Source organism: Poecilia mexicana, unplaced genomic scaffold (genome assembly GCF_051168715.1).
Source record: "Poecilia mexicana isolate PSO_F unplaced genomic scaffold, ASM5116871v1 scaffold_2, whole genome shotgun sequence".
Lineage (NCBI taxonomy): Eukaryota > Metazoa > Chordata > Actinopteri > Cyprinodontiformes > Poeciliidae > Poecilia > Poecilia mexicana.
The window spans coordinates 45,095,757-45,117,977 of record NW_028263371.1 but is presented as its reverse complement, the minus strand read 5'-3'; the positions used below and the strand labels follow the sequence as shown (position 1 = coordinate 45,117,977).

Genomic DNA, 22,221 nt, shown 5'->3' with positions numbered 1-22,221 from the left:
CAAAATGTGTCTTCACTTCGCTCTCCTCACTGGAAATAACATAATCTTCACTCCACGAGCTTTGATTTACTCCCACCACATACATGTCCATTGTGGACATTGTTTTATGTACCAATGTTCCAATTTGTTAAACACAATATTATCACTCTTTCATGACTTTGGCTGCATTTTTAGATGATCTGTACTAGTTTTTTTTTAATGTAGTTATGCATTTTATGTATTTCTGCAAGCAGTAATTATAGGAGAAACAAGCTTCTAAGAGTAATTGGTTCTGAATGGTAGTGGGAATGAATACAACAAACAGTCCAGGAGATTAAGTGTTCCTAAAAGATATGAAGGATATAATTTCAGGGAAGCATAATGGGGAAAAAAAAAATCCTTAAGTGAGGTAACTATTTGGACTAGAGATGCAAAACTTGACGAAGAATTATAGGTCAAGAATCAAATTAATAGGCTGGAAAAAATAGTTTCTCAAGATTTGGTTAGTAGCGAAAACAATTACTTTTAGGTCATCTTACCATCTAAAAGCTCCTCGAAGTCGTCAACAAAGAATTCACGTAATGGTGGACGCTTTGGTCTCTTTAATGTATTGAGCAGCTGCTGGATTTTGTTGGAGACACGACTGTTGACAGGAACACCTATAAAATGAGTTTGAAGGGAGTGAGAGGTAAGAAGCGAGGGTAGACGCAAACAAGGCAAAGCAGAAATGTGACGGGAAACGAGCATGAAATACAAAAACAAGGAGGGATGTTGCAGTGGTGGGATGTGTAGATGCGCAGATTGATGAAGCAATGAGAAGAGCATAGATAGGGGGAAAGGTCAGCCTGGTGGTATGGTGCAATTTAGAGGACAATGAGCTGTCACACTGGAGCATGACAACAAAACAAGAGGAACCGACACCTGGAGGTCAAACATTCAGCCAGGAATCTCTAAAAATACGAGTAAACCTCACAGAAAAATAAATGTAAAAACAGCGCGCCACCTCCTGCTGCCTAGCAACACAGATGTCCTCTCTGTGGCATGTAAATTATAAAATGTCTATAAAGGTGTCCTTATTACACACACAGAAACAGATCACAATCATTAGATCATTAGTTTGAATGTACATAAAAAAAATACACGTGTATGCTTTTCATATGGTATACATGACCACACTTTAAAATCAGATGCAAGAGCAGGCAAAGCACAGAGACAACAGACTGAATACAAATGCGGACTGATGTCCTGTTAGATTTTCTTCAAGTACTGCTTGGTCTCAGACTAGATTTATCAGACAATACATTCACCATTTAATTTCACCCTTAAATTATGAAAAGGGGGGTTTTGCTAGACATTCCAGACAGCCAAGGGAGCTGAAAGCCACAGCTGTACGCAGCGTGCTGCATCTATCTTATAATAAAAGCCCAGAGTAAGACAGATGCTGCCTCCTTATGTGGGCACAGATGTACTGGGAGTTAATGTGTGGGGGTCAGCAGCCCCTGATTGGCCAATTAGGAAGCCCCGATGCTCACGGGACATAAATCCCACCAATTAATGAGCCCTGATCACTAATATCAAAGCCAACCAGGACCCATCTATTAAAGCACTATAATTAATCTGTATATGACTTTGGTGATTTATGCCTCAAGGACTGGTTTTGGCTTAAAGTAAAGAAAAATATGACATCTTTCAACAGAAACTTTTTATTGCATAAACTAACCAAACCCAATGTATAATAAAGATGCATTTAAGGAATAACAACTGTGTTCTGCTATATTTCAATTGCTGCTAACAAACCCAAATAAACCAACATGTGTTACTTCCATCTGTCAGAAATATTTTAAGGTCCTGAGCGTGTCTGCGGGTCTGAGCCACAAGACTGTTCCAACCACTTCTGACACAAAAATGGCTCATAAATACATAGTTTCATTTTCCCCATATTTGTTGGTGCAGATAGGTTTTCTAGTTTTCACAGTATATTCAAACAGAAGACGTCTGATTTGTGTAGGTGCATTTGATGCGTAGACCATTTTCAGCCAGGGATTATAATTATACTAAAACCACAGTGCCCCCAGGTTGTGATTAAAATGCAGCATTGCTCCAATTTGGAAATGTTTATTATGGTTCCAATTGAAACCAAGGGCATAAATTAATAAAATATTGAATATTTCGCAGCTGTTTTTAGTATTTTCTACTAGAAAGCTGAACACATATAAAAAACAAATCCGTCCTTGAAACATTTGGACTAAAGAGGGAAGGAAAATAAGATCAAAATGGATATGGATTTGTTGGCATGCCAAACAACAGGCAAGAGGCACTTTCTTTGTTGTTTCAGGCCAATCCATTTGTGTAGCATTTATTGCTAAAAAGATCAAGCTTGTGGTGTGCCCAGTTTGTCCTGCCAGTCAGAGCTCTGATCTCCGAATGACGTCACACCCAAGTTAAGCCTGTTCTAGTTGCAAGTCGGAAAAGCACAAAGATATGCTATTTGTTGTAGTGCTAAGCATATTCAGCAATATAAGCCGATTGTGCCATAACAATGTACAATATTTCTCTCAGTAGTATGTGAAGTATCTGAAGAGTGCTACTCACCACTGGTTTAAACAGTTTAAACCAGTGGTTTAAATAGACAAACTGTCAAAAGTGCTAATAAACAGTTTATACCTGCAATTTTCACTACATTATTAAATCCACAAGACCCACATTGGATCCAGAGCCAGAGACCACTCAGAGACTTTCTTAATCAGCATTTTAACTTCTAGAAGCTTTACTTATGACTGACAACAGAAAAATCCAATTTCTGAGCATAAAGATGACGCACCATTAGTCTCATATGTCTAAAACAAATGGTTCCAGTAGAATTAAGAAAGCTCCACATGTTTATATTTGGCATGGTAGGATAAAAAAAAGGTTTCCCTCCCAAACAACCATTTGACATGCAGGCAGCACCTGGAGGAGACTTGGTGATCCAAAGAGGATGTTCTTTTCTGCCTTTCTGTGAAGATCAGCTGCAAATATTTTATTTACCTCCCTTGCCATCCTGCTCACTGTGTGTAGTAGAAACATAAATATGTGTCCTCATCCAATAGAAACTGGTCAGATGTCATATTTAAACCAAAGAACCGCTGAAAAGCTACTGATAAGTAAGACGTTCCTAGAAAGTCAACTTAAAAGTTAAAGCATAATTGGAAAAAAAAATGCTTGGTTACCAATAATTGTGCCACATATAATCTGTTTTTAATTTCATTTTCCCACTGAATACATTTTCAGTTTCAAATTGTTCTACTGCGGTAAAAGATTTATTTAAATGTAGACTTGTTACAAACCCCAACTAACGAGTGCAGAAAGACTGAACTCAACGTGTGGCTAATGAATGAGTTTTAAAATGGAAGCAGTGACTGACAGCCGCCCTCGCTGAAGCATCTGTAGAGCTACAGGCTAACCGGCTGGTGTCACACATTGCGGTGAGAAACATAGACTGATGGCTCTGAGCTTTATCACTTTGAGCGAAGAAACCAGAATGCCAATATGTTAAATATTCACAAGGTCAGATGACCAGTTACATCTGTTTACACTGTCTTCTTCTGCAGAAATCAGCTGGGTTAGACGAGGCTAAAAACACAGTCAAGGGAGCACACTGTATTCCACACTTCAGCTTTTCAAATGCTTTTACAAAGCAAAGCGGCAACCTAACAGCAGAGGCAAAGGCAGAACCACAAACACACACACACACACGCACAAATACACAAGCAGCTTAGTGCTCAAACACCAGCCTGCCACAGAACTGGAGGAACAATTATAAATACCATCGATTAAAGTCAGGGATCCGTCACCTCCCCACTCACAGCCTGGAGGAGAGACATATCAACGTGTCAGTGAAACAATCCTACCAAGCTTCTGTGCTTGAATGTGTGAGAAATCTACTGGCTGCTTCGCAGAGGTTAGACTGTGATAGCAAACAACAGAAGGAGAAAACATGGCAATGAATACGTCTTATAAATGCACTCATTGAACAGCTACCTTCACTGCAGAGCACCGGGTGGGTGAAGTGATGTTTAGTATTTGTTAGCAGATAGTCTGCATCGGTACAGTGAGGCTCTGCTGACTCTGTGCTGTGGTTTATAAGTTGTCATGTTATTAAAATGCTGATGAATGACTAACAGAAAGAAGAAAGGAATGACAGGAGGATGATGGGTCCATTATTTTCACTATTTGACAGGGTTGACATTTTCTGAAGAAAACATTGTTTTACTTTAATTCCCCTTGCTTTTTTTTAAGATGGATACAGTTTGTTACATATTATTGATATGAATCCTAAAAACACTGCAACAGCATTATGTACATTGCTTGCTAATAAACACAGATGTTTTACACAGACAGACACCATCCTCTGTTTGTAACAGAGTTATACCTTTAAGTGCTTTGAGAAAGTGTTAATAATCCTTGAGTGTTTTAACACTGTCAAATTACAAACACAACACTAATGCATTTCAATGAGATCTCATTTGATAGACCATCACAATTAGTGAAGAATTGCAAAGTGTGTGTGGGGGGGATCATAGTTTTCAAGAATTTAAAACCTAAATCCACTTGGGAATATTTGGCAAAACGTGAAACTTCATTGGCAAAGATGTTCTCTGTCCAATCTGACTGCAAAGAAGAATGAGCAAAAAAATTAAGTCTCTAGATTAGTGACTCTATAAAACAATGACTCAGGGGGGGGCTGAATGCATGCCACACTTTTCAGTTTTTGAATCACAAAAATATGAATATGATCAGAAAATCAGTATCCTTTACTTCTTTTCACTTCACAATTATACTCTACTGTTTTGGTCTATCACCTAAAACAATACTGAATGCACCATATAGCACTTTAAAAACAGGTTTAAAACTGCAGCATAGTGCTGTACAAGAAATGATAATAAAATAAGTTGATGGAAAAAAAAAGTGACCAAATGTAGAAAACCTAAAAGAGTATGAATGCTGTGGAAAGTACTATTTATTTAAGCAGCACATCAAAAGATGCACATTAACAGTGATTAGTACATACAACACTAACACGAATAATTAGCTACTCTTGCATCAAATTATAATTTTCTATTTAAAGCACTGACTCAGTTTCGATTGACAAAGATTTTGCTCAAAGTCCCTTAATTGTCTGTTTAAAAAGAAATTATTTCCTTCTGCTGATAATCATAATTACCTCGCCTTAGTTATTAGTAACAATATTTGCAGATAAAATTGCTGTGACGTTTCCAGAGGGATTGGAGAGGCTGTTACCATGACACATTGAGAGGGTCAGCTAGCGGGGTCAGTTGTGCCTGTCAGAAAAGCCGACGGGTGGAGGGCTGGACAGAGGGACAGACAGCAGGGAGGAGATGCTCTGTGTGTGCGAGTGAGGCTGAGGAGGAGGAAACTCACCATCTGCGGTCTCCATCATGCTGGCATGGTGGTTGTAGCTGCGGGAAACGCCTCGCACCGAGCCCACCTGGGGCCGCTCCAGGTGAATCGAGGAGCGCTCGGACAACCCCGTCACGTCGGGGGGTGCTGAGTGGTTATCTGCGATGAGTGGGGTGTCTGGGGTTAAAAGGTCAGCCTGTATTTTGGGCTGTCATCATGAAACACTCTGTCCTAACACATTTGTGTTTTGGCAGAGCCTAGAGGCTGCAACGATGATTCATGTTAAGATGCGACTCCTCAGAAGATCAGGAGAGGATGACAGCTTTATTGAAGGATTGTTTAGCTGAACGTTTAGGCTGATCAGAAAACAAAGAACATGAACATTCAGTGTTCAAATGACTCTCTTTAACATATTAAAGTTTAACATTTCCTCAACAAAGGACCTTCATTTCTGAACAAACTCTTTGTCTCGGTGATTTGTGATGCACCAAGCTGTCAGGCAGAGATTGAAATAGGCCAATTTTTCCTTCATCAAATCTTGAAAAATCTTTTTTATGCATCAATTAAAGGCATCAAAACATAAAACTGCTTCTTTTTTGAGCTGCAAACAGATCAACAGCATGTTTTGTGATGCGTTTACATTGAAATGAAATAAAGATTTGGGACAATTAGTTTAGTTCTAACACAGATTTCACATTTGATTTGATTTGATTTATTTTATTAACATTTCCCTGTCAGGTATAAATAGTGGGTAAAAATACCTAAAATCACATGTCCGTGGACATTATTACAGCCTTATTGCTAGTTAAGAAATGTCAATAAGTTTTGCAAGTATCAACATACTTTTACTTCAATATATGAACCCAATGTTATCTATTTAAAATGATTAATACAACTAATTGCTACGGTTTCTAGATAATGTTAATAATTAGTACAGACTAGGCAATTTAAAAATACCGTTTGTAATCTGGTTTCAAATCCCTGTGTAAGTGCTACATCTTTAAAACTCTTCCCCCCCCCCCCCCCCCCACATATGCACAGCAGTCCTGAAACATCTTAGAGATGATCCAGAGGGGTGGCATGTGGGAATACACGTGGCTACGGGATTGGCTCCAGGCCTCTTGTTGGTATTTTCCACCAGACCGCAGAGAAAAATGTGTGGAAGATGAGGAGGGAAGAGACAACCTCCAAACATAGCAGCAAGTCTTTAGAACTATTTACTGTGGCAAAAGTGCATGCTGATAAGTCACAGCTTAATGCTTTTATCTGCTGACCTATATTTCCACTTAGAAAAATAGTCATGAGCCTAGTATTTTGATTAAAATGAAGCATGTTTCCAAAGTGTGGAATTAAGACTCTTGTTCTGTCTCTTCTACATATTTCTGGCTCAGTGAGGGGTCTCCAGAAGAAAATCTCCAGCTGTTAAATGTACGTGTGGCCAACCACGGCACAAAAATCACATAACTTGTGGTCTTGTCAGGAAAAATAGTTTAAAAATGTAGCTAAATTAGGTCAAAATAAAATGGATTGACAAAATAAATAAAAAATGAAGGTTTTGAGGTTGAACTGAGGTATTAAACAGATTTTTTTTGTTTTTCCAAGTGTTGTGGTGTAACAAAATAAGAATGAAAATAAATTGATGGTGTTTCTCGATGGTTATGAGTCCAAAACAACTGCATCATCAGCATTTCTCTTGCGAGATGTGCCTTAAAACCCACAAATCCTGTTTCTTGTGCATTTCCATCCAACACAACTTTCAGCTGCTGCCTTCCTGTGATGGTATATCAGCAGAAAGTGTCTCGTGGAAAGGTGAGTGATACACATACTGAGTATTTAAGGGGGGAGAAGGAGCACGCTAACATTGGAAATTTATTTACAGCTTCAAACAGCAGCAATCACTCTGGCTACTTTATGACACAAGCAACCTTGAGCGGGAGAAGACGGCTTTATCGTGATAGAACATGGCCGAGCACAGAGTCACACCGGCAAACACACAGACGAGGCCAGAAGAAACCAGATCGTGATGAAACACTGACAGCGATAAATATAGTGAATCTCATTAAACAGCTCTGTTATGGCAACCAGAGCAAGCTGATTTGGATTTGGCTGTGATACGACAGAGAGCTTCTTCACATGACTAACAGTTAGACAGTGGTCACTAATTTGAAAGATGTGATTTAAGCCCGTCACACAGTAGCTCAACATGAAGATTTTTACCTTTCTCATGTTTTTAAAAAAAGTGCTGACTAACCCAACAAACTTCAATTAAAAGGACTTCTTAAATGAAGTCTTTTACAATTGTGCATTCATTGCTTTGCAAACATATGAATAATCCTTCCTATATTCATGTTACAACCACAAACTTCAGTGTGTTTTATCTGGATTTTTGGAAGCAGGCAAGTCTCACAACTTTCTGACCTACATACTGAAACGTGTGTGGCGAAAACACTGATTTTATGGTGAATCACAGTGGTAGCAACATCCCAGCAGGGCAACAAACATAAAAATCCACCCAGACTTACAGTAGGATGAGTTTGTGGCCTAGCTGAAGTCCAGACCAAAATCTAACTGAAATTCTTGAAGATGGATTATCACAATCTCAATCTAACCTGACTGAACTCAAGCTGTTTTGCAATGAAGAATGGGCAGAAATGTTTGGTCTCCGTTGTGTAAACATTGCTTTGTGTTGGCATAAAATCCCAGTAAAACACACTGAAATTTGAATGTGTTATGGTCCAAGCAATACTTTGCAAATCACCGTATGTGTGTGTCGCTGCATCTGCGGAAATAAACACTGAGATATGAGACTGACCCAGCTGGGTGTGTGCCATGAGGTCAGCTAGCGCGGTCGCAGTGGCGTTGGCGTTGAGGGCAGCGTGAGCGGCGCTGTTGGTGACAGATCTGCCTCCTGGGTGGGATGAGGTGGATGAGGCTGAGGAGGAGGTGGACGAGCCCTGGATGACCCGGTTGAACCAGTGCTCGACTGCTGGGTGGCTGTGACCCTGATAGGGCGTGGATGTGGCTAGGCGTCCCTGCCGTCGCAGTGAGCCCTCATCTTCTGACGCTGAGGAGGTGTCTGCGTTGAGGAAGTCAAAACAGAGCCGAGTCAGAAGAGCAGGAAAGAAAAAAGAGGGAAAAAAAACACCATCCATGCAGTCATGAGGGGAAAATGGAGGAAGATGAAATGGGATGCCAACTGGCTTTTTGCAGGAATCTAATGACTTTCAGTTAAAAGTTTATAAAAAATACAAAAATATTTGATTTATTGGGTCTCTGTGTAGTGCAGAGGGTAGAGGTCACAGTAGGTAAAGGTCACTGATTTAAAAAAAAAAAAAAAACTAATTTAAGAATAATCTTTTTCCTGTTTGAGAGCAATGCCAGGTCCTGGTAACAATCTTTGGTGTGAAAGTTGTCACTGAGTAAAGACAGTTCATGTTCGATATCAGGAAGGTGTTTCACATCACATCTTCTTTCCACTGAGCTGCGTGGAACAGATCAGTTCAGTTCATGACGCCATTTTGTTTGTTTTAAAAGCAGCTCATACAACCGACACTTGCCGCACCATTCCTGGTCCTCCGTTCAGATGAGCTAACACAAAAAACAAGTGTCTAGGTACGGGCTTTACTTCCTTATTGAAAAAACTGGAAGAACAGTCCAATACTATTTTGCTATAGAATACATTTATGAACAAAATACATGAGGGCATACAAGTTCAGCTTTAAAAAAAAACATAAGTTGAGTTAAATCAAAGCCAGTTTCTGTGTTTAGAGGCTACAGTGAACAGTTGGTCTCATCAAAAATAAACAGGAAAAGCTTCAAAGCAACATCAGGATAATTCAGAATGAATACATTCATTTTCATCTTCCAAACACATCTCTGCTTCAAATGCTTTTCACATAGATTGAAAAACAGAAGGGCTTCTTTTGACTGATGTTCTGCAGACATGAGTTCAACAAAAGGACTAAGCAATAGAAAAAAAAAAAAGATTTTAAAAAGTTTTAAAGGAAAAACCAGAGTTTTCCAGCCATTCCTCTTTCAATGTGAAAACGAGGGCAGGTTTTAAAGACAAATACAAAAATCCTTCAAACATCTTAAAATATTAGACGAAATGCTTTGTTATGCTGTGCATAACAAAGCATTAATGAATTACAAAAACTACCCACAGAGAGCGAGAGGCAGGCATTAAGAGAACAGAAGGGTTTAGAAGACGGATTTCGACCCTGTGTGTGATCAGCACATGCCTGATGGATATTTCTTCTCCTAAAACGACTTCAGATGATTATTCTTTCTAATCACCCACAGAATATATTAACAAGACAAGTCCACCAGCTGAGACACTATTAAGAACCACTGCTGCTCGCTTTAAGCTGATATTTGGTTTTGTCGAGGCTGTCAGAAGAGGGACGGAGGAGGTGGAATTAGAATGAACCAATTTAATGTCTGTACCATCGCACGGCTCATGCGGGTTATCTCACATTTATGATTCTGTTTGTTATCCCTCTGCCCGTCTCTGCTCTCTCTCACTCTCCAGTAACTTTGACACAGTTAGGCGAGCGAGGGAGGGAAGGAGAGGGTCAGGGAATAAATTTAAAGTAGAAAGAGGGAGGCTGAAGGAAGAAGGCGTATATATCACCAGGAGACAACATTATGTACAGAGAGAAAGTGTCTGGGTCAGGTAGACAGGGTTGTAGAAGCAGACATAAGTACATACAATAAAAAAGGAGGTAAAACAGACGACAACCGAGACCTCGTATATTGCGCCAGTGGTATATGTCTTCCCGCAAACAAACAGCAAAACAGTAAAACTCCTATCTGGTGGTAAACAATGCCAGAGGAAGCACCTCTTCATAACCCGAAGAAAATGGGAGCATCACTGAAAATATGTGCAAAAATTAACATTCAGTTTCCTTATAATGATAAGTTCAATCTTTCTTAAGCTGAATGCACCTGGTTAAGAAATATAGATAATCTGCACGACTATTTTTCCCATCGCAACAGGAAATGAAATGATGTAGAAACTGAAATGATCCAAGTTTCTCTAAAGAGTCACTGTAGATGGTTATGCTGCTGCACAATGATGCAACAGCAGTATGTAGTCAGAAAGATACTGAGGAGAAAATTGATTAGGGCTGAAATATTTACATTTATTTATCAAACAGCGGGTGGGCCATTAGAGAGCTTTCTACTGTTTTCTTGTGAACCTCAAATTATACTAGAAGTAAATCAAACACCTTCAATCTTTTATGTTCATCTGTCTGTTTCTTATACTTTCACTGTTCACAAAGAACAAAGATTATTGAACAAAAATATTTCAATAAATTATAATATTTTGGCGATTCCTGCTTAAGAGCTGAAATAACAGCTTTTCAAAGAATAAACTGTGGTCTGTTTAAAAATAAAGTCAGAGGAAAAAGAGGCTTTCTGATACGTAAACAATTGCAAGATCTGAAGAGGTGTCAGCTGTCTATTCCTGCTGTGAGACAGCGAGAGAGAGACTGACATAAAGCAGATAACAGGAAGGTTGTATAGAGTACAACAAAACTTCTCAGTTTTATCCATGTGAGCTTCTGACCTCTTTTATAACCTCATGCTGGAACTGGAATTGTGTTGGAAATCTATGCGCACAGAGATTGCTCTTTTTATACTAATTGCGCTAATTGCTAATATAAAATTCTAAAGAAAGTCTAATATGTTTTCTCCAAAACCGGTTTTGATTAACAAAACTTTGATTTGAGCCTGTTTTCTCACATGGTGATGTGACGTCACCTTTGGTCCTGATATAAATTAACTAATTTCTTATCATGAAAGGAAGGCTAAAAAAATACTTCCAATGCTGCTCTAATGCCTCTTTGTGCATCAGTTCTTAAATGGTAACACATAATCAATATTGAAGGGTCAAAGCTTCGGGAAAACCTGAAATTGTGAAACCAGACACAACACTATGATGGATGCATGTTTAATTTAAACTAAACATGTTGCCACAATTTCTGTTTATGATCTGGGCACAGGAGGATAAACTGAATCCAATGAATAGGAACACGGCTGCTATGACAACTAAACTTGGCGGGAGCACTCATACAACCTTGTTTGATGCAAATTTACTCCTGAAATTCTTAGACTCATGGCCATCACAGAGGACAGGAGGATTTCAGAGGTATTGTCCAGCTTGTCAAGAATACCTTAGTCGTAAAGTATGCTCTTGATTTTATAATCAAACCCACATACCTCAATGGAGAACAATAAAAACTCCAGAGTTGAAGAATCTTTGAAGACATTCACTCTTTCTTTTCACTGTTGAAGATCTTCGTCTGGTTATTTGTTCCTCTGTTATGTCCTCTCTTTTAATTTAAGCCTTCATGCTCCAGCTCTCCCCCTCTCCTTCCACCCATACACCAATAATAAAAGGCACATCAGCGTTTGAGACATTTTTAACAAATCAAACACAAATTGTTCACTGAAGAATTAGAAGAAATATGAAAGTGCCAAGCGGGGCCTTGAAAGCAGAAAGATGTAAGAAGGAAATAAAATATCGAAAACTCAAATGAATTAGCCCACACAATACAAATAGTTATAAAAGCAGGCAAAAGGTCGACATTGAGAGACGAAGTTAAAAATCTGATAACGCCTCCGTGATGCGGCACATGTGGGAAGGTCGGCCTGGGAACACGACGTCAAGAACTGAGTCCTTTGTCGTCACAAAGAATGAACACATTCATCAAACTACACACTTTCTTTCCAGAGGCAAATGCTTGGCAACATCTTTATTAATCACTAGAGCAAATCAGGGTCACCATCCCACACTCCAGTGCTCATGGGATTGATGAAGCTCCAGCGAGAACACAGATCTCAAACATGAGGAGTTCACTTTAGCGCAGGTAAAGGTGGAGAAGGAGACTCACCAGGTGGGGTGCACGCCTCGACTGAAGACTGAACTAACACAGATCGTCTCTTCGAGGGCATTGGCATTTTCCTCTCTTTGTACTTTGCCAAAGCAGCTTGGACGGCCTCTGTGTGCAGATCTATGGAAAGGTGTTTGTTTTAGGTGATTGAAGAAAAGAAACAGTCAACATTTTGATTTTTCAGAGATTGAGCTTTTTTTTGTTTGTGTGTTTTTTTCTTACCAGATCTGAAGCGCTCATCACGGGCATTGCCAGCCCGGGACTTGTTGTGTTTGGAAACTGGTAGAACAACTTGGGAGGAGGCCTGGATCCTGTTGTCAATTTGCAAAGATGGATCTACGCCTGCAGACAAAACAGAACTGAAGTTTACAGAAAGAAACAAAACATCAATTGAATAACGTTACATTAATCAATTTACTGAATATCCCCTTAATGGAATCGAGTGTGCTAATTATTTTTCAGCCAGATCTATTTTTTGTTATATAAATGTAATCCTTTAATACTTAGTCTGCTTTCTGTGCATTTATCAATTTGAAAATTTGAAAGTATTTGACTCAACCAGTCTAGTCTCTCTTACAGTTTTAAAAACTAAACCAAAGTTTTCCAAATAAAGTAAAAGCAGATTTCACAGAGGTACCTGAAAGGAGATGATTAGATACCAAGAGTGTCAAGAAGGAGCACACATTAAATATGTACTAATTAGCATCAGAGGTGAAACCTAAAACCACCGTTTCAACACCAAGGATCAATGATTTCCACATGGTCAGCGACTCTCAGAGAGCAGCATTAGACACACAGCAGAGCTAATTGCATAATTCAATTAAATGTACACTTCTGATTTTGTCAAATGAGCATTAAACATATGAGATACAACACTGAAAACATAAAACATTTATGGACTGACACTGTGTGTTTGCCATTCGGTGTATGCCTTCACACATTAACATATGCCCCTCCGTCGCTCTGACAGTCCGGTCACACAACAGCCTTTCCGCATCTCCCGAAGGGAAACAGGTCCATAAAGCAAGCCAGGACAGTAGACCCGGTTGCTGGGCAGAACACTCCACCCAGAAACACAACACTCAGCCAATCAGGGGTCTGCTCGGTCACAGCAGATGTCTTCATTGGTTCTCAGCGCACACTGATGAATTTATATCACCTGTCTCAAGACAGCACTTGGTTACTGCTGTGAGTCATAATGATGCATGTCTGTGTATCACCTCCTACATACCAAATATGACTGGTTTATGACAAAAATCGAGTGAGAAGTTGCAGTCACAAAAAAAAGCTACATTGATGAAATCAATGTGGTTTATGTCGCTAACTGTAAAGTGATAGCTTGAGAAGCATAAAGCAAATTTATGCACTTAAAGGTTTATTCCTCAGTAATCAAATGGAATATTTGGTTTTATTCAAGGTAGTGTCAGCAGTTATTGAAATCCATAATCAGCAGGAGATTATTAAAAACTCCTAAGATCAATGCAAACTATAGTCTCTACCTTTTACAGATAAAAAAAAAAGGCCTTCAGATGTTATTTTGAGTAATGGAAAAGCACCTGACAGCTTTTTACAACTCAAATATTACTTAGTATTTAATTTTGACTAATATATAATATCAACTTCCTTCTGACTTTTCTGAAAGTTAAGTTATATGCTCCTGGATCTGGTTGTACAATGAAAAGTTACATACTTCAATATACTAGAAACAACCTTACAATTTCTATCTGAAACTTTAAAACAAAAACCATAAAGGCACCTGATTGGTATTTTTTTTTTCCAGTATTGCAAATCTAAAAATCCCAGGAATTCAAGAAATTGTCATCCCTCTGCATGCAAAAGGAAAATATTTTTCTGATCTAGGCGTGTTTCCCCACCAACAGGGAAAGGAGCAACAGAAGCTCAACTTCCTGATGAAGTTAAAGCGTGCTCACCGCCTGCTGACCAACTTCTATTGGTCAGCAACAACAGAGTGTCCTGACCAACTGTGGTTTGGTTCCCCAGCTGCATAGCAAAATACAGGAAGGTCCTGCAGTGTGCTGGTGGGATCAGCAGAACATGTCATCCTAACAAAAGCTCCCTCCCATCGAGTTATTTACATTGGGAAACATCAAAAGAAAATCAGTTTTGCTTTTGTAAAAACTATCTAACTCATTCTGGACCCTATTTGGTGAAACATAAAGAATAATCTAAATTTAATATTCAAGGCTTAAAAAATTCACTTGATTTGCATCAAGTTAATTTCATGTTAGTAGCCCCATAAAACTCTAATGGTGCATAGTGATAGCGACAGTCCTGTGAAGAAGTGTTTGCCTCCTTACAGATTCCTTCTATTTTTGCTTTAATGCCACACTTAGAAGGTTTAGGTTTTCAAAATATCAGAGAAAAGATAACTTAAGTAAACACAAAATGCTGTCATTGATATTATAGATCTGACAAAATTTCATACTGCCTTTTGTGTTTATCAATGTTACTTTTGTCTGATTAAAATTAGTTTGATGATCTGAAACATTTACGTATGACTACTAAAAAAATACATAATACATTAATAATAAATGTATTAAGTTATGTCAAACAAATATGACAATGAAGTAACTTTAAATTTAAGCAAGTTAAATAATATTTTAAGTTGAATTAATAAAGCGCTCTTATCGTACATTACTACCTTCATTTTGTTTTATTTTTTCAAAATCATCTCATTTTCATCTATTTTGGACATAAGCTGTTTCTGTTTCGTAGCTGTTTATAAAGGTGTTAGTTTTCAAATATGCAAAAGAAATTCTAAAATTGAATCTAGCCAACAACTCTGGATTTTTAAATTTCATAATTCTTTTCAGAGCAATCTTTCAGTTTATTCAAGATGATCCGTTTTTTGCAAGCATGTTTCCAGATATTTTAAAATCTTCTGTTCTTATTAGAATCTTCTGAATTTCAAAGTTTATACGTTTCTATATCTGCATGTTTCTGTACCTGAAACATGAAGGTTTTTATAAATAACTTTGCATATTCTATTAAGACACAAATTGTATATATGGCACATTTCAGAAGTGTGACACAGGAAAGCTATTTACAGAAAAACAAACACATACTGAAATATTAAAGGATAACAACAATAAATCAAAAGGAAAAAAAATCTCAAGCTTTTTGAGATTTTAGGAGCCCACAATATCCTGAATAGTTCTCACTCTGTGTCTGTTAAATCTTAACCAGATTATTTGTGCTGAAATAGTTTCTTAAGAAATCCAAAACCCATGTCCAAAGTTTCAGGACACATGCTACTGGCTTAAGTTAAACCACTTGGTTTTGGACTCAAAAAGATTAAACAAAGAATCACACAAAACTAACAAAAAGTGATGGATCGGGAGAATGAAGGAAATGATCCGCCCAAGCTAAATAACAGTCCTGCTAATTCCAGTGGAAAGCCTGGAGCTGGAAGCCCACAGCAGACTCTGGTTTCCACTCACGCCTGTCGGAGCAGGCCGAACTGAAAACTGTGGGGAGTAGATGGAAGATGGAGCAGTGGCAACTTTTAGGATTCACTTCGAATGCAGGCAGAATCTGCCTCCAAAACAGGGATAAATACACTTCTCTGATATATAAATACTGTTATTATATTGACTGTGACCCATCAAATTAGGTACAATTTATTCCAAAAAAAACATTTGTATTACAAGTGCTGGTTTAAAAATCTTTAAACACATAAAGCACATGTTTTTCTCTCATGTCAGTAATGAGAGAATAACATGCTGTGCCACTAATTTCTTCTATCATGTCGTCTTTTTATGCCTGAAAGCTCCTAAAACACTTGTATGTGTTTTATCCTTATAATTTGCACTTTTGTGCATCTAAGGCAGGAGTCAGCAACTCTTTTGGGTAAAAAAAGCAACTTATTATAAGCGTACTAAAGAACTAAGATTTTGAAAGCTGGGTGAGTTAAGCTAAAACACATTTCTAGTTTCACATTTTAGAAAACAAATCATCTAAATTCTACAAAGGAACTAAAATATTTTGTACAAAAAGACCAGCTGAGTAAGACCTTTCTGTCAATATTTGAAATATTAGTGAGTTGCAGATACATCTACAGTCTTTTGTAGCAATGAACAAGTCTTTGACAGCTGTTTACCTGATTTTTTGACACCTCCTATTGGAAAAGGTAATGTTTGAATGAACAAATTAATGTCTTACCACAAATCTTGGGCTCAAGCTTGGTGTCTCAGAGATCTGGGGAAGCTATATCAGTCTGATTTATCCATTCCAAACCCAGTTTTAAGATCATTTTGATTTTGGAAGACTCATTTGTGTTCAAGTTTCATTCATGTCACCCTATCTGTAGCTTTCACACAAAGGAAACTTGCTAAATATCTTAAAGAAGCACCCAGACTCAAGTCTTTCAGGAACTAGAAGCTATTCGATCACTTGTTGTGATATTGTTCATTGTGCAGCAATGAAGGCCCTGCTCCAAAAATCAACAACTTCAAGCACAAATTTAATATGAAGCTAAATGAATATGGTCAAAGGTTTGATGGTCTATTAAGGCAAAGATTTCTCCACACTGACGAGACGTATCTTTGGAGGAATCAAAGTGAAGTTTTAAAACATACGAACTGACAAGCATAGTGGCAGAAGGAGTATGCTAAGGGCCTGATTTATTGTCGGTTTTAGCAGTACATCACAAAAAGTTGATACGGTAGAATGAGAAAGACTCTGTGTCTAAGTTCTTCAACATTTCAGATCAACGACGAGATGTTTGAAACTTGGTGTTCCAACAGGACAAGGATCTAAATCTAAAACAGATTTAGAATAAAGCAGACTGTCTTTAAACTAATGGAAAGGTCTTTACCTCAACCATATTGGAAATAAGTAGACTGCGCTTAAAGGCCAAACAATTTACATGAGCTACATCAATTCCCTCATGAAGAGTGGTCAAACATCCAGCAGAAAAATGCTGACGGCAACAGAAAGTATGTGGGTTCTCTGCGACCACTTAAAATTCCAGAATTATTTTAACTTTCATGCCAATGAAGTGGACATAACCTTTTCACCAACAGTTTAATAGCATTTCAAGCAGTCCCGTAAAATATTCATATGTCACTCACCAAAAACACCAAAGTTAAAATGACTACAATCGATGTCGCTTTCTATTTATTTTTGAAAGTTAATTGTTAATCAGAAAAACTGCAATCTCACATATGCTTTCATACCCAAGGCTCTCTGACCTGAAGCACGCAGACAGACTTACAGGAACACATGAGCAAAGCGTAACTGAGTTAAAATCCCCTTTATGAAAACTTTATTAGTACATACTGTTCCATGTTATTTTTAAAACTGTTTGGAAAGCAAAATATGTAAAAGAGGTTTTTGTTTTTCCACATTTCATTGGTCCCCACATCCTCCCCGTTATTCGCTTATGCAGCCGGAGCTAAGTCAAATCTTCCCTCGACAGAATCGATCCAACAGGCCGGTGACCCTTACCTTGTATCTGTGGGATGTAGGGCGCCAGCAGCTTGCTTCTTTTTTTCTCATAGCCCTTCTGAGTGATGTCTCCTGTACAGACAAAGACAGACAAATAGAGGAACAGACAGAGAGAGAAAAGAAAGAAAGAGACAGGGAGGGGGGACAGAGAGAGAGATGAGTCATTAGCTCGGCTGAGGTTTGCTGTTCTGTGTGTGTTGGTGTGTATGACGGCCCCAGGATCACACTGCCAGGCTGGTTAGACTGGCACCACATGGTACCAGATCCAGGTTCTGGTTAGGGAATGCTAAATCCCTCAGACATACACACTTTTCGTTCACTCACAGAATATTTAGCAGCTTTACAAGAACAAGACTTTTAATATACAAGCTAGAGAAGACAATTTCCTCTGAGTATTTGAATAATATCAGCTGAGCAAGTGGAGTTTAAAGGATCATTTATGAGTGCCCAAAATAACATCTCAAAGTAGAATGGACGCATGACACAGTTTTTTCCCCCTGCATGTGAATAAAAGGCAATAATTTAAATAAGATCTGACAAATCCAAGAGTATGCTTTTAAGAATTTTTTGTAAAATAAATTAAGACAGAAAAAAAGAAAGAATGAGAGAAAAATAACTACAGAGTTGTAAGTCTAGTCTATAGAGTGGCTTAAAAGAGCATGAGAAATGTCAAAAAACACAAAAAGGTCATTATGATGAAGACTGGCCAATCCTAGATAAGTGGAGCACTTCTCGTTTTCCATTAAAGATACTACTTTAAACCTGAATCAGCCTGATGGAATTGTTTTTTGTGGTGTTGTTTAGAAAATTAAGATTCATTTTGAGCTTTTTTTAAAGCCAAACTATGGGCATGCTTCACTTCCACACCCTGTACTGTAGCTCTAGCAACTCCGAGGTAGACCAAAACTGGAATACTGAGACACAGAACCTTGTGACAATAATCTCAGCTGTTAGGAGAATCCACCACATGATGCATATCTCTGTGTTGGTTTCAACTTATTAAAAGAAAAATGTTAATCCAGTATTATGAAGTACAGTGTTTATGTTCCTTTCGAAGGGGTTTATGACAGCTGACCAAATATTTCACAAACAATACATCCATCTGAAGACTCACATAATTATCCAATGCTTCCAGATTTAAATTATGAAATAATTGTTCATTATTCTTCAGGCAGATTGGATACAAAATGTCCATGAGTGTCCTTGTATTTAGCTCCATCTATCTCCCCATGAACTCTGACAAGCTTCCCTGTCCTCACAGAAAAAAAAAAGGATCCCCACAGCTTGATGCTGCCACTACCATTTTCCAAAAAGGAACATTTTGGTCCTATCAGATGACACTACATTCTGCTAAATATTTGCAAAATCTTCTACATGGTTTTTTGCAAACCTTACTAAAGTTGTGGGGATTTTTTTCTTAGCTAAATACAAATGCACTCCACAAACTTTTCCGATTTTTAACATTTGTTGAACCAGGTATCATTTTCCTTTCCCTTTGCAAATATGCATTACTCAGCATTGGTCTACCACAATAAATCTCTAATGGGACAAAATGTGAAACAACTTAAGTAACATCAATTCTTTTGCAAGCCACAGTAAATGATTCCACATCGCTACTTGCAGCTTGCTGGGTTCATTTCTGCTTGTACTCTGCTCTTTAAGCCTCTTCAGAACAACTGTGTGATAATGTGAAGGCAGGTGTTGTTTGCAACGCTGCCCACTGCTCCTGAGTCACCAGTAACAACTGAATGCCTACACTGTTAAATGTCCAAGAGAGATGGAGGCCAGCAACAATGCAATGCTGTCCACAGGCTAAGCCGTCTGACCTGACACTGACTCGTTCGAGTGATAAATTCTCTGTTTGTGTGCGTGTGTGTGAACATCAGTGAGTGTCTGTGTGCGTGCCAGCGTGCCTGTTTGCACACCGCAGCAGCCATCCAGTTTGACAAACGCACAATAGAGGCCCACTATTCTCTGCGACAGCTCCAAATTCTGGCCCGCGGCCTGCGAGGTCGGGGCGCCCGGAGAACACGCTGATCCATGGAGTTATGTCTCAGTAAAACTAATCTTCTGATCCGAGAACAAGCAACTTTGTCATAAAATATTATGGGATAGTTTTGAATGTTGTGTAACAGTCACGCCTTACCCTGAGCCCCTTGTTAGACTACATTAAATATTTGATTCCCAAACAATAATTTTTCTCTTAAAAAAAATGTAATAAAATAATCAAAGGTTTGTAATACATATTCTGAGCCAGAACCTGGAGACAACAGTAACAGAAATTCCAGAGTTGCCAAGTTGGCAACTTACAGCTACTTTTCAGAAAAAAAAAAAGAAAAAAAGCCTCAACAGTGAATCTGGTGACTTTTTGGTGTCATTGGAGAATTATGGAGACTGGTGAGAATGCATGCACTGTTCCTGCTCTTTCTCAACCACCAACAGGAGCTGTCATTACCTGCTCCTCAGCGCAAAGGCACACCCAGTCCTCACCCAGCGGTCCCCCTCAGCTGCAGTCAGAGCAGGAGATGATCCCCTTCTATCAATAAGGTTAAAACCAAAATCAGATTCAAGAAAACTAAGATAGACTCTGTTTGCATGGGTTTGGAAAGGGCTAACATGGAGAAAATCTCTGCTTCCCTAAATATCAGGGCCAGACTGCAACAAACAAATTGGTAAGCAGAGAAGATCATCAGGACTGATCTTCCCTCCATCCAAGACCTGAAAAAGCTGATTTTGATATCCATCAGGACCTACATCTTGAAGTAAAGAGTTGCAAGATTTCCTCTGGAAGGGTGCACATCCCTGTAAAACAGTGTTTGCACATAAGTGATGTGTATATATGTGCATTACTTACTGACTGAATCTATTTCCTCTCTCAGACCTTTAAGTACCTCCATAGGAGCAAAACGGGAGGATTCAAAGGTCAATATGTGCCCTGCTGACTGGGGAACAACAGAGGAGGGCGGGAGGTGGGAATGGGAATGGTGGGGAGGACACAGATGGAAAGATAGATAGAGGACGGCTTTGCAACTATGGTAAATTGCACAATGGGGTATGGAGTTTCTGCTGCTTCTGGGAAATTTACAACATTTGACCACCTTCTGAGCCATGTACAGAAAAGTCTTCAAATTACGCACTTTAGAAGATTGGAAGCACAGTAAAACAAAACAGAGAAGGAATGTGTCAGACGGGACATAAACAAAAGCTTGACACAGAGCTACGGGACTTTCTCATATCATCAAAGAGAATAAGCAGGACGGGCTCAGCTGAAGGACTGCATCTTCTCTCAGTCAGGATCCACCTTAATCATAAGCCTGCTCCTTTGTTCCCTTTATCCTTCCACTCAAACCTCTTCCAGCATCATCCCAGCCACTAAGTCCTCGCTGACGACACACAGAAGCCTTCCTGTCATCTCCTGACCTCCAGACACTTTCTCTCTTTTCAGTCACCTTCAGTCTGCTAAGCAGAGAAAACAAAAACAAAAAGAGAAATCTCCTGTCAAACGTCCACTTCCACACCATCCGTCTGACGTGACAGCATCTTATTTACTGGAGGCTGTGGAAAAATAAAAAATAAAAAAACTCATTCAATCATTTTATGTGGTTACCTTAAACTTTGTCACCCAGGTCGGAATTTAAATTTGATAGCGTGTGTGAAACTGTTTGCACTTGTGACCCATTAAAAACAATCAGAACCCTCACGCAGAGGAGGTCAAAAAAGTGTGTGTGAATATCTGTGTGCACATCTGAGTGGCAGCAACAGATCAAGTCTGTAATACATCATGAAAAATAATCCAGTAACGTCAAAGTTCTTATCCTGACTGCAATCCAAGTGTTAAAAAGAATGTTGCATTGATTTTTTATAGCTACTATTCTCATGTGTTTAATTAATAGTCTGCTCTACATTAAAAAACAAAACAAAACAATGAAAGTCAAAAATATCTTCCCGATCAGTGAACATACCATACTAAACAATAGCAGGCTGCTCTGATAGCACTTCGAAGTAGATGCTGCCATTGAGTAAAGAAGAGTTAAACTTTCAATGAAGTCTGAGGATGTAAAAAGATGTATTTTCTTTGAGACTGTGAGAAATGTGAGGTTCACTGTAGCTGCAAGAGAGCGAGAGAGAGCAAGACTTTAGAGGAGATAAGAGGAAGGCTCCCTGGAGAACAAAGTGTTGTTCTATTTGATCCTTTGAGCCTTTAAGTGCCGTCTGTCATGAAATATGACGGATTTGGAAATGTTGGCAGCATCTACTTAGGTTTCAAGAATTATAGGTGCACTAACCACATTCATTATTAATGTCATGCTTCCCGGTTTGCATTCAAACAATATTTCTCCAGTTTTCTGCTTCATTTCGAGAGACTAGGACTGCTTTTTAAGTGTGTTTATTTTTCGTGTGCGTTTACATTTGTTTTATCAATTGCCACTCGTAGATTTATTCTTCTTTACATGTGAGAAAGACTACTTAATTT

The 22,221-nt window shown here is 38.6% G+C and overlaps 1 protein-coding gene across 1 annotated transcript in view; it reads right to left on the bottom strand.

Moving 5' to 3' along the window:
* LOC106922753 (DIP2 acetate--CoA ligase A) overlaps window positions 1-22,221 on the bottom strand; it is an 87,886-nt gene that overhangs the window by 20,198 nt on the left and 45,467 nt on the right. The window contains exons 2-7 of the mRNA XM_088001650.1: window positions 17,748-17,819; window positions 12,501-12,620; window positions 12,279-12,398; window positions 8,192-8,455; window positions 5,401-5,538; window positions 519-638 (exon numbers count right to left, since the gene is read on the bottom strand). Coding sequence (XP_087857776.1) covers window positions 519-638; window positions 5,401-5,538; window positions 8,192-8,455; window positions 12,279-12,398; window positions 12,501-12,620; window positions 17,748-17,819 — 834 coding nt within the window. The remainder of the gene's footprint in view (window positions 1-518; window positions 639-5,400; window positions 5,539-8,191; window positions 8,456-12,278; window positions 12,399-12,500; window positions 12,621-17,747; window positions 17,820-22,221) is intronic.